General features: G+C 42.8%; 1 protein-coding gene across 2 annotated transcripts in view; it reads right to left on the bottom strand.

Annotated features, from left to right (window-relative positions):
- Positions 1-13,858, bottom strand: part of LOC124620002 (zinc finger protein 37-like) — a 150,702-nt gene extending 136,844 nt beyond the window's left edge. For both annotated transcript variants that reach the window (XM_047146670.1, XM_047146678.1), the window contains exon 1: positions 13,645-13,858. In XM_047146670.1, the coding sequence (XP_047002626.1) occupies positions 13,645-13,692 (48 nt within the window). In that variant the 5' untranslated portion in view covers positions 13,693-13,858. The remainder of the gene's footprint in view (positions 1-13,644) is intronic.
- Positions 13,859-14,058: the final 200 nt, after the last annotated feature.

Here is a 14,058-nt window from a genome sequence, read left to right as displayed (position 1 = left end):
AACATAGCGCCCCCCCCCCCCCCCCCCCTCCCAACACAAAGTTCTTTCCCAGCAGCTTGTTTTGCAGGAGTGTTTAACAATTCTCAATTACATTTTTAATCATGTTGAATATAAAAACTATTTGATGATATGTAGTCCATCAGCAAAGATCTGATTTACAAAGTGCATGGTGAATTTAGTTATGGATTAAAAAGGAAAATTTACTTGAGAAAACAACAAGATGAAATTGGTGGCCAGTACCTACACCTAGGACGTAACATTTTTAAAACTGCCCGCCCTGGGATCTGAACGACCAGTCCCTTTTTAAATTTACCCAACTTATCCTACTTTCCTCAGCTCTGAAAGCCTTGATGGTTTTGTGTACATTCAACATCCGCTTATCACTAGTACTAAAAATTTTACCTCCTGAGAGTAAGTATTGGTCAGTAAATTTGTAACTCTCTTACATTTATGGATCTGGTAAACAATTATTTTGAGATTATAATAATGACATAACAAACTTACTGTATGATGTAACAATACGAGGGAAGGAAAGTTGTTACTCACCATATAGCGTAGATGCTGAGTCGTGATAGGCAAAATAAAATATTCACACAATCATAGCTTTCGGTCATTAAGGCCTTTGTCAGCAGTACACACACACACACACACACACACACACACACACACACACACACACGCACGCAAGCAAGCAAGCGTAACTTGCACACACGTCTGCAGTCTGAGAGAGCTGAAACTACACTGCGAGCAGCAGCACCAGTGCATTATGGGAGTGGCGACTGGGTGGGGGTAAGGAGGAGGCTGGGGCAGGGAGGGGGAGGGATAGTATGGTAGGAGTGGTGGACAGTGAAGTGTTGCAGTTTAGACGGAGAGCAGGAAAGAAGGTGCGGGATGGGTGGGGGCGGGGGCTAAGTACCAGAAAGAAGAGAAATAAAAATAAATTAAAAGACTGGCTGTGGCGGTGAAATGACGGACATAATTCTACTTTCGTATGTATTTTTTTGCACTTTTGCCCCACCATGGATCTTTGCTCTTTCTATCTGCATCTATACAGAAAAGTTTCCTTATCCCTATTCAGATCCCAGTCCCACATACTGTTCCTGCGTTGTTACTTGACTCATGAAATCCCACCCTAATAGCCTTACCATCAAATTACCTATTTCTGGTTGCCACCCCTCATTCACAATGACCTCCACCTGTTCAGATTCCGCCAATCCTTAGTCCTTGGCAACACAGTCCTGCAAAACCATATCAACCAAGCCCAATCCTCCTTGAAGTACCTTCTCTCCATCTGCAAAATTCACCTGCTATGTAATCCCAAATTCCTGGAACCCATAACACACAATGAACCTCTTGCCCTACAGGAACTTGAGCAACATGCACAACGCAACCTCAAAAAGCGCTCCATCCTGCTCAATTCCTACTCCCGCATCGGAGTAGCACTGTCCATCACTTCTACAACCACCTCCAGCCCTCCCCCATGTCCCCTCATAGCTGACAAACTCTGTCTCGCAGACCTACTACACTTATCCTACCCTCCAAAACTCACTCCCACAGAACTCAAAACCTAAACAGACACACAACACAGTCTTGAACCTTTCTTCCAGAACCCTTAGCCCCTCAGAAATATCAGCCCTTTCCGAAGGCCTCACCTTTTGCCCCACTCCCAAATTCAACCATGCAGGATTAATTAAAGATGTTCTCCCCGTCCCAACAGTGGAAACACTTTTTGCCACCAACTCGACCAATCGGACTCAACCAAATGACCAATATTGAACCTTGCCTTGAACCTTGCCTAACTGACTTCACTCCTCCATCCAACTGTGATGCACCCCCACTGCCTCCAAACCACACCCTGTTAACTTTCCAGAATTTCTTATCCTCGAACCTTGCTTCACCATCATTCCCCAAATCCCTCAACATACGTACTTACCTTACATCCGCAGCAAGAACTGCAGTCCACCATCTAAAAACTGATCCCAATCTTATAATCCTACCTGCAGGCAAAGGCTCCACCACCATAGTTTTGAACTGCAAGGATTACGTGGCAGGACTCCATCAGATGTCAGATACTTTCACCTACAAACCATGCCACAGTGATCCCATTCCAGCAATCCAGCAGGATCTCCAGTTACTACTCAAATCCTAAGGCCCATCCCAGAACCTCTCCCCAGAGTCCATCTCTCTACTTACCCCTACCACTCCCCACACTCCCACCTTCTACATGCTTCCTAAAGTCCATAAACCCAACCACCCAGGACGCCCCATTGTGGGCGGTTACTGTGCCCCTACTGAGAGAATCACTTCTGTCATAGACATAGACCAACACCTTCAACCTATTACCCAGAACCTATCCTCCTATATAAAAGATACCAACAATTTCCTCGACCGGCTCTCACAAGTTCCTTTCCCTTTACCACACAGTGCCCTGCTCGTCACTACTGATGCCACCTCCCTCTACATTAACATTCCTAATGCCCATGGCCTTACTGCTATCGAACACTACCTTTCCAGACGCCCTATGGATTACAAACCGACAACCTCCTTCCTAGTCTCCATGATCAACCATATCCTCACCCACAATTACTTCTCCTTTTAAGGCATTACCTACAAACAAATCCGCAGTACGGCTATGGGCAGCCGCATGGCACCACCCTATGCTAACCTATTCATGGGCCATCAAGAGGAACCCTTCCTAAAAACCCAGAATCCTAAACCCGTCACCCAGTTCAGATTCACTGATGACATCTACGCTATCTGGATTAAAGGTGAGGACACCTTTTTCACATTCCTCCAGAACCTCGAACAACTTCTCTCCAATTTGCTTCACCTGGTCCTACTCAACCCAACAAACCACCTTCCTAGAGGTTGACCTCCTCCTCAGGGATGGCTACATCAGTACCTCCATCCATAACAAACCTACTAACCACCAGTAACACCCCCACTTCGACAGCTGCCACCCGTTTCATACCAAGAAGTCCCTTCCATACAGCCTAGCCACCCATGGTCATCGCATCTGCAGTGACGAGCAGTCCCTCTCAAAATATACCAAGGGTCTAACTGAAGCCTTCCCTGACCGTAATTAACCTCCCGTCCTTGTACAAAAACAAATCTCCCGTGCCTTATCTTTCCAGTCTCCCACCAACTCCCAAAGTCCCACAGTCCGGCCACAGAGGAGCATTCCCCTCGTAACTCAGTACCATCCGAGACTGGAGCAACTGAATTACATTCTCCGCCAGGGTTTCAATTACCTCTCGTCGTGCCCTGAGATGATTTAGTGTCCTACCCACTATCCTTCCCCCCCCCCCCCTACCGTGGTATTCCGCTGTCCACCGAACCTACACAATATACTCCTCCATCCTTACACAACCCCTGCTCCCTATCCCTTACCTAATGGCTCATACCCCTGTAATAGACCTAGATGCAACACCTGTCCCATACATCCTCCTACCACCACCTACTCCTTCCGGTCACTAACATCACCTATCCCATCAAGGGCAGGGCTACCTGTGAAACCAGTCATGTGATTTACAAGCTAAGCTGCAACAACTGTGCTGCATTCAATGTAGGCACGACAACCAACAAGCTGTCTGTCCGCATGTACGGCCACCAACAAACTGTGGCCAAAAAACAAGTGGATCACCTTGTAGCTGAACACACTGCCAAACATGATACCCCTCATCTCAATGACTGCATCACAGCCTGTGCCGTATGGATTCTTTCCACCAACACCAGCTTATCTGAATTGCGCAGGTGGGAACTTTCCCTGCAATACATCCTACGTTCCCATAACCCTCCTGGCCTCAACCTTCGTTAAGTCAACCCCTCACCCATCCAGCCCCCTTCCTGTTCCCATTCCAGCGCTACACAGCCGTCATTTCACCGCCACACTCAGTCTTTTAATTTACTTTTATTTCTCTCCTTTCAGCTACTTAGCCTCTCCCCCCTCTGCACCTTCTCTTCTGCTCTCCGTCTAAACTGCAACACTTGACTGTCCTTCCCTCCCCCTCCTTCCTCCTTACCCCCACCCAGTCGCCACTCCCATCATGCAGTGGTGCTGCTGCTCGCAGTGTAGTTTCAGCTCTGTGACACTGCAGATGTGTGTGCAAGTTGCACTTGCGGGAGTGTGCGCATGTGTGTATGTGTGTCTACTGCTGACAAAGACCTTAATGGTTGGGAGCTATGATTGTGTGAATCTTTTTATTGTGCCTATCGCTACTCAGCATCTCCGCTATATGGTGAGTAGCACCTTTGCTTCCCTCGTATTGTTACATTCCATTCTGGATTTTCCATTGTTTGATTTTTACTACATGACTGATATTAATGACTTTACCATTATTGATTGGCAGAATAAGAACATCAGAATGTAGTAGGAACTGTCAATGTTCTTCAGTCTTTATTTTCAGTTTACAATGCCATCAAACAACAACTGATTATGTAGTCAATAATGTTTTTAATAGTGTTTTATTACTAGATCTTGCATTGAATTACACATATTTCAATGATGTATCTGTTTTCCATCCTCTAATAAAATGCCCTACGTACCTCACCAAACAAGAGTTTACCCCAATCCATGGGCCAAAGACAGAACACTCCTCATGTGGCAAAATCTGTATAAATGTTGTCTTCCTAATGGTGCCTGGTATACATAAAGTGTCAATATGTGGTAAAAATAGACAAGAATGATGTAGCCCCGTCACAAGTTGCAATTTAATCACACTGCTGGAAACAAAAAAGTTCACTGCATTTTAATACACAACAAAGCAGGATTCCATATCTTGCTTAAAGGGGAGTTCTCGTGTTTCTAACAAGCATGCAGTATGTCCTTTCCTCAGTCTATATGCATTGAGGGGGGGGGGGGGGGGGGGGGGGTCAGGAGGGAGGAGGAAGGAAGATGTCATCCCTGGAGTAACATCAGTCCACTACCTTGAACACAGCATATCATCTGAGGACAGCTTCCACCTTTTCCTGAGGTGGCCTGGTTGCTTGCACATTAATAATTATTCAAGGAACTGAACTCCATTCACCCCTAATATTCACTCTAATGGGTAATCACTAATTCAGGCTTTCAGAGTCTGGTGATATTTGGTGCAAGTGAGCTAGGTGTTCTGCTTTCGAAGGTGATATTAAGAGTTGATAGACTTAATTCTATGTCCCAAATGGTGATGTCCACAAAATATCTGTGTGGTGGTGGTCGTGCACAATCCAAGTTTCATTTGCGTTAATCTAAGGAGTCGAAGCAGACTGAAACCCACAATCTTAAGTTGGGGAGTGATTAAGCGATTGAACAGTGAGGTTAGCCGCCCCTCGTCATGCAACAGTTCATCCGGAATTAGTGACATCGACCAGAAATTTGATCAAAATGTGATAGTATGTAGGTGTGGTAAAATCATGGCATTGACAGGATTCACGGCAGAGAAGGAAAATAACTGAATAAGAGATAAAAGTATATGGGTTGGGCTGGTCTGCAGGCCAGACAGCAGACGGGGCCCACTGGGGTTCATCTACAGTTTGAGACACTGTCTTCATGCCTACACCCCCCCCCCCTCTCCTGACCCAATGCAGTGGTAATAAAGTAAAATAAATAAATAATTCTATCTAGCAGAGGTAGGGAGGATATCTGTAACAGCAAAAGTGAAAAGGCTAAAAATGTAACAAAGATCAGCAGGACATATAGTAGCAACATAAGGTTTCCCCAGGGATCAGCACGTGGCAGGAGGTGTCCCTTCCACTATTGTTCCACCTCCTGTCTGTTGTAGCGGAAGTGTAAAAGATGTGAATACAGCCCACTCTCTCTCAGAAAGCACAGAAATGTCTTCAACTGGTCTATCATCATCAGTTAGTATCAAGGATAATAAATCCTTAAGGTCTTGGCTAAACTGGATTGCTATATAAAGGGGAACCCCTAAAAAATTAAGATAGGGTGTGACAAAAAAGGGCTAACGACATCTAAAACTAATTAAAAACAGAATAAAGAGGTGTGACCGAGGCAGCTGGTGGAGTAAGTTGGGTCAAGGTTGTAGCACACTAAAGGAGACACCCCAACCCCCACAACCCAACTCCGCCATTAAAGCACTATAAAACATTAGACCTGAGAATAAAAACCAATTTCTTCTACGTTTCTACGAATAACCATTTCAACTGTTTGTACATCATCTGCTAACATTAGAGACAAAGAATCGGAAAGATAAACTTGGCATGGAGAACCAGAATGGGCGAGCAGTGCAGTGGGATGTGAGCTACTGTCTGTAAGGGACAGTGTATTCCTTGCAAGAAGAATTGAAAGAGAAGCGCCTTCTAGCCGTAGTCTGCTTCATAATGTTGAATTTATTAAAGGGGGAGTAGCTCACTAGATGATCCAACTCTTAACCAGTAGAGGTCTTACTTGCACACACAATCTGCACCTAGGATCATAAAAACGAATGTTTGGTGGGTAAGCGATTCTCTAACCATGAATGGTCAGCCAGATCATTCACTGGGACACACACAATTTGGGGCCCAGAAAAAGACAACTTAGCAGGTAGTATCACTAATGTCAAAGAGAAGATTCTGAAAGCAGATATCACAGGATGACAAAGGCATCACTGATCAACAGCTTGGAGACCACTCATGAAGACACTATAAACTACACCACAGTCGAGGGAGAGCTGTTTAATAAAACTTAGGGCTCTGCTACTAGCTATGAGTCCAGGGGTTCCATTACAAAAACACTATGTCCCTTGCAACTTAAGCCATTCCTGACCAGTAGGAAATGTAAAAGCATTTACCACTCCATCCATGATTTCATTGCCATCATTGTAAATGATGGCAGCACCCTGATATGACTGAAGAACTGAGAGAAACAGATAGTAAAACACCATGGGAGAGACAAACTTTAGATCCTTGATGTAGAGCGATTCTAGTACTAAAAAAGGAGGATTGCACAGAAATACAGAAGTAGCATTTTCTAAGGTGGGTGTAGGAAGACCCTGGAAGAGGGGCTCAAGGTGCATTCCAACTGGGAAGCCCACCCGAGGTAAAGTGACGGGGTCAATATCCCCTGTATTCAAAATAATTAAATAAGCTGGGTGATTAGGAATTGTCATTTGGTGATTTCATAATTGAGCAAGAGTTGGTAATAAAAGAAATGAAGAAGTAAGAGGCCCACTTTGACAAGCAAGACTGTGTAAGGGACTCGTCTGGATAGTGCCAGTGGTGAGTCTTACTTCTTCATACTGATGTAATGGGCCCAATAATTTCAAAGCCATAGTTGCTGCTGAACAATACATCTGGCAACCATAGTCCAGCCAGGATGAGACAAGTCCCCAGTACAAGCAGAATAGAACAGTGCAATCCACAAACAGTGCAAGAGGTCAACACAAGGAAGCAGAGAACGTTCAGCTTTCGAATGCAGCTATTCTTGAATGTCACGTCAGCTTTTTATGAATGATGAGTTCCAAAAATAGAAACTGTGCAACAACATTGGTACTTGTCAAGGGATACTGAGTTTTTACCTGGTTTAAGGATTGGAATTATGATACTATGTCTGTAAAGACAAAACACCTTCTAGACAAATAGGGTTAAGGACTTTGAGTTGATGGACCCCACGAGTCACATTCACATGTCGCAACACCTGATTGTGAATGAATCAGTGCCCGGGGCCTTATGTGGTGAGTCGAGAGCCAGAAGCAGCTCTCAGTCAGTAGAAGGTTCATCATATATTTTGTGGTTATAGAGGCAAGGAATAAGGGCATGCCTACAACTTGTCTTTTAATACATTTGAAAGATAACTGGGTAAGATGACAATGCCAACACTGTTGCAAAGTGGGTCAGGAGCTGTTCAGCAAGAAACAATGCATTGGTAGAAACACCATGATGGAGGAGGAGACCACAAACAGTTGTTGATCACTGGTGATTCAGCAGACTATAGAGCCTGGCACAGGCTTGGGAGAAGGGGCATATGTTCCCAAGCAGAAGATTAAGCAGTTCCAGCATTCTTTCTAACTTTGTTTAATTAGGTAGTGAGTTTCTCGACAGAGCCTCTTGAAAGGAATGAGGGTGGTCTGTCAAGGACGTCGCTTTAGACATTGTAGGGCTTTTTGATGGTTCTGAATAGCTGTTGTAATGTCTTTGGTCCACTATGGTACGGGCAACCTATGGACAGGTTAATAGAAAGGGGGTATAGCAGTTCCAGTGATACAGCTTATTGCTTTGGTGATATCTCAGACCTCATCAATGCAATATGACAGAGAAGGGACGAAGATGATGGCAGAGGTATACACCTGCCAGTTTGCCCTTCAGGGAGCACAATGGGGCAATTGTTCTTCCACCCAATTACAAGGAAGTGACAATCTCTGGAAAGTGAAGACTGTGGTATAGCAACCTTTGTATCAAAGCCATAAGAATGGGGAATGACACTGTTGTAAGGTCAATACCTGAATCAGTTCCATGGATAGGGGTACCACCACTGAGGAGAGAGAGATCAGGAACAGAAAGAAGTTGGTCAATCAGACTGTCTCTGTCAGAAAACATGGACACAGGGAGTGGTCGCATCGAAATCCCTAAGTAGGAGAAAGAGTGGAGGGTTGTAGGATTAACGTGGCCATCTCAAAGGTACATCAGTGACCTGCCTAGGGATAAATAAACATTGGAAATGGTGATTGCTGAGTTGTTCACACTCACACTGTTATTGTTCCCTATGTAGTATGGAGATATTCTTCTTAGCGACGACATCTGTGCAAATTCAATACCATAGGGACGAGATATAAGTTCTCCGGGCTTCAAAATACGAGAGGCAATCAGAGACCTTAAGTTTCAGGAATTTATGTTCCATAGTAGGGTAACACACTTCAGAGATCAGGTAGGGTGATCACCTCCACACCTGACACAGAATAGTGGCAGTTTACATGATTAATTTTCATAAAGCAGCAGACCACAGTTTCCACAAATTGGGCTGTTGGCAGAACAAGAAGACATGTGACCAAAATGTTGTGGTAAACCACCATTTTGACTTTCTCAGGAAGTGCATCCCACACAAAAGCTAGGATGCTTGCTCTGGTGTTAACCTTATTGTCTAGCAGTCCTGATGTACACAATGTATGAAGTGGTACCCTCTCACTTCTCCAAGTTTTTCCGCAACTGCTCATCTGTCTGCAGCATTAAGTCCCATTGCAAATTAAACCCTTTACCAGATTCAGAAGTGGTGTAATGGTAACAGGTACATCACTAACTTTCTTACAACGGAGTAACACTTGTGACTGGATGGGTTTTTCTGCTTTAACTAAGACAGAACAACTTACTGAGGGAATCGATAACTCAAAACACACTTTTGATAGTGTATATAAAGATGTGTACTAGAAATTTTCAATGATAGATGCTCAATAGATAATCTTGGTGCATCAGTTATTGTAAATAATAAAGAGCAGTTTTGTTTTTCAAAGACAAGAGTCACTCTTTTTACACAGCCAATACTTAACTTGCATTAATTAAATATTGAGCCTGAATATTTAAAGTTACTCAGCATTTCAGAGAATTACTAACAGTGCCCTACATTTGCCTTAAGTAAATATGCAGATCATAAGTAAATTTTACAATCCAATCTAATCAAGACAATAACTCTGAATTATTTTTGATACCTTAAACAGCTCCTCACAGTTAGGTTGCTAACCAAATTCTCTTTGTAAAGAGCAGAAAAAAACATTATATCTAATTTTACAGTGCCTCAGATAATAATCTTAAAAAGCGTAATTTTGAATCTAATTAATCTGGACTCTCCCTTACGTCAGAAGTTTATGGTATTCTAGTATTGCACCAAGCCCAAAACCTGAACGATCCAGTCTATGTTTAAAAGAAAAAAAAAAAAAAGCTAAGATTCAAGTAACCTCACACTTTTGTTAGCTCAATTAGCTACTCAAAATATTCCTTTTTGCATGTGTCCATAGCCCTACTATAACACCTATGGAGTCCTGTGTTCAGGGGAACTGGTAGATATTAATTTATTCTTAGTGGCCTGACTGACTGTGTGAGTTTGTGGCTCCTTTACCAACCGCACAGAGTAAAAAAACAGGAAAGGAGTCTCCCAATCACCACAAATCATTCTCACCATGGCCGTGTTAATGAGGACTAATTGCACTGACTAGCCAGCTGGATATCACAGAATCTATTAGGCATGAACGGAGGTTCCCTAGCAGGAGCCTACAGAATGACCAGTAAGTCTACTCCCATAATGGGATGTATCACACCACTGACAGCAAACAGCTGCAAATTTGTCGAAGATGAAAACTAACTGATATAATGAGGTAGATGGGGGTTTTGATTGTCAACACATTTGTGGTATACAAGTAACTGTCATCAGTGTTACACTATGGGAGATGAAAGGATAAGTGCCTGACACATTAGCCCATCTCCGACAGATCTTAATTTCATGGAATGTTCCATTACAAACAGTCACCTGCCATCTCTCATCTAACCAGTTACTGTTTATACACATCTGTGGATATGTTTCCATGTTCATTTTTTCACAAGGGGGTATGGGAGTGGGGGGAAAGGGGACGGAAGAAGAGCAGAGCATCACCTCCAAACTACACGCGATACCACCTTCCAATGCTTAACTATATGATTCTCAGTCTTCACAGGCATGGCAATGATGCCCACAGATGGATACATCTGTACAATATATGTTGCCTGCCCTAAAGTGATGAAGTCACTGGGGCACAAAGTGTCTGTCTTAAGGGTAGGTGTGGTAATCAAATTCTTGGGATGTTGTCACTGAATGCACAGTCCACAGAGGCAACACAGTAGATGCAACTTTCTGCAACTACCTATTCCTCCTGTGCAGCACCGCACTTCTCAAGGTGCTTGGCATTATAACTGTGTGCCTGATGATTTCGCAGATTTTACAAAATGGTGAAGCTAAAATGCCCTTACCCTTGTAGTCATCTACTGACAGAGCTGAAGTGATAAAGCTGTACTTGTGTAATGAAAAGTAATGTGTGTGAAGACAGATTATTTCATAACAGAAAAAAGCCTAATGATAATGATCAAGAATGCACCAAAATTGTTAACTTATTAATAAAAAAGTGTGACTTGGACTTTTGATTTATTAACACTGTAGTATCAGTCATTTAATTCCAACTGATGTTAGTGGAAACTCAGTGATTCTTTAATTGAAAAAAGCACAGAAGTAAGTTGTCCTACCCGAGTGGTTTGCTGCAGTCACATCAACGTTTGGTAGAAGATCTGTCATGATGAATGAGTTTTTGTGATAAGTTCCTATGAGATCAAACTGCTGAGGTCATCTGTCCCTAGGCTTACACACTACTTAATCTAATTTAAACTAACTTACACTAAGGACAAAACACACACACACACACACACACACACACACACACACACACACACACACACACACGCCTAAGGGAGGACTCGAACCTCAGACGAGGGGAGCCGCGTGAACCATAGCACGGCGCCAGACCGTGCAGCATGATGAATTATTTAAGACACTGCTATTGCTGGTCTTGTGCCACATGCCTTTTGCAGCTAATTGCATTGGCATCTGCTGTGGCTGATTATGCAAAGTTTTATTTTATTTGCATCAGCTAAGAGCAGGTAGTCTTTATTGATCCAAGAGATTACAGATGTAAGCCTCGAGACTATACACAGTGCACATGAAAACAATAAGAGCCTCATACACACAGCAACTGATAATAATGTGTGTGTGTGGTTTGAGGTTTTCGGGCGTTAAACAGCGTGGTCATCAGCGCCCAAACGCATAGAAACAGGAACACATGCGGTGAAGGGACGAAGACGGACAGCGAACAAGGACAACGGCTAAAAGACACAGGCCTGACGCAGTTCCAAATCCTCACATACAGAAGCAAAACAAGAGGAGAAGAAACGCCCTAAAAGGGAAAGAAAACACAAGGAAAAGAGAACAGAAATCGAAGTGAAACAAGTAGGTAATTGTGACTGGCGGACCTCTTACCTTGTTGAGCCAGTCACCCAGCAGCACATTAAAATCCTCTCCCTAAAATCCGAGGCAACAAATTGGACAGGACACAAAACCGTAAGACCTTAACCACAGTCGTTGCATCGTCTAGCAAAATAGAGGGCAAATCTGGTGGCAAGGAAACCACCGCCCTCTGGTCAGAGAATAAAGGACAGTCAAGTAAAATGTGGCGGACAGTAATCTGGACGCCACAAGCACTACAGATTGGGGGGTCCTCCCGCCTGAGTAAAAAACCGTGCGTTAAGGGACTGTGCCCGATGCGGAGGCGAGTGAGGAGAACCTCATCCCGCCTGCATGACAAGTGTCTAACATTCATATTGTTTCATTAATTTTATCTTTCGCAGTTGCATAATGTACATGGAAATAATTATAATCAACTCCAACTAAAATTATTTAGCTATCAATCTGATCTGTTAACTGTCATCGGGCAGTGAAAGTATACCTATAACATATATTGCTGGAAGATCACAGCTGATACAAAGCTGACAGTTTTAGATTTTGCATTATTTGATATGAATGAGTGGTAGGCCTGTGTGTGTGTGTAGGTGGATTTATGTGAAAATGAGAGTGTGTGATTGCAGTTTAAAAAGAGGTTAGTGTTTTACACATTGTTCCTTACAGCTGTTTAACAACATTTGTCTCAGACTATTCTTGCTATTGCACTAATAACCTCACTGTTGAGTGCACTTAAATAAAATAATAATAATAATAATAATACAGTAAACACACACACACACACACACACACACACACACACACACACACACACACAGTCTGAAACAAATGAAGGCAGTCTACAGTTTAATACATCATTGATGTTGGGATTATTGACAGAGCACAGGTGCTGACCGTTAAAGGCTTAGGATGAGAACACACAGTACGCGTTTCAAAGGAAACATCCCGGTATTCGGATTAATTAATGCTGAGCAATCCTGTAAACCATATTTGGACGTCAGATTAAAATTTTTTTAATTTGCAAAACCAAACAGTAGCCAGTTCAGTATCGCTCCCACTATTTGACTGCTGTAAACTTCATGTGTAATCCTTAAAATGTATATTCATCACGTAAATTCAGTTTTCACATAGCATAAATACTGCAACTAACGATGCAGAATTACACTTGTGAGACGCTTATTTTGAATGTTTGTCAACATCGGCAGCTTTTCGCCAACAATGGGCACAATTAAGATTTAAGTTCTTGCAATGTTGCAGTCTACCGGCTAAGCAGTCCCCAGTAATATTTTGGCATTGTTAATATTTGCGGAACTCTAAGATTGTGTTCGGATAAAATAAGATCGCAGCAAATATGACGCAGGAGGCACATAACCCTAAACTTGTAAAATCCTTTATACACAGAAATATTTCATTCTTGACGAATGTAGGGCCACCTACAGCCTCTATTATGGGAGAGAACACATTCAGAGTAGTACGCCTTTATCTGTTTTGCGTCTCGATGAACACAGTAAATTTTCTAGTTAGTTATTCCCAATATTATTTTCCTAAAAGAATCTTTCCTGTAATCGACCGAAGAAAACTTAACAAACAACGGCAAATTAGGTGACTAAAAAATAGGCAGCAAAGATTGACCTGTCAACACAGTACGCATGTATATATGTGATCAAATAAAAAACCAAACGCAGTATATAATTTCAACTTACCTCTACTTGATATATACTTTCCACTACAAATGGAACTCGATCAACCATTATATCAAAACAAGAGGAACTCAAAATGGTCAAACTGTGATATATTCTTTGCAACTACTGGACCCTCTTCAATTTTATTAACTAATTACAATAGAGTGCACCACCACATAAAAATAGCGTAATCGTGGTGGCACCTCTACATCTTCCAAACACCTATCATTCATCCCTATCCATCACAACATAAACCTACATACAATCATCTACACCAACGGAAGATATTACAGTCGCTTCACTAGAAATGTCAAAGCCGTACGCCTTGTTTCCACAGGCAACGAAAACTTGCACATAAATCCCCCCACCACTACATCGGCCAGTCAAATGGCCCTTGGATACACCGTAGCTGCTAACTTTCGCGCCAGTTGTCCT

Source organism: Schistocerca americana, chromosome 1 (assembly GCF_021461395.2).
Source record: "Schistocerca americana isolate TAMUIC-IGC-003095 chromosome 1, iqSchAmer2.1, whole genome shotgun sequence".
NCBI lineage: Eukaryota > Metazoa > Arthropoda > Insecta > Orthoptera > Acrididae > Schistocerca > Schistocerca americana.
The sequence above is the reverse complement of the archived record's forward strand: the minus strand, read 5'-3'. Positions and strand labels throughout refer to the sequence as shown.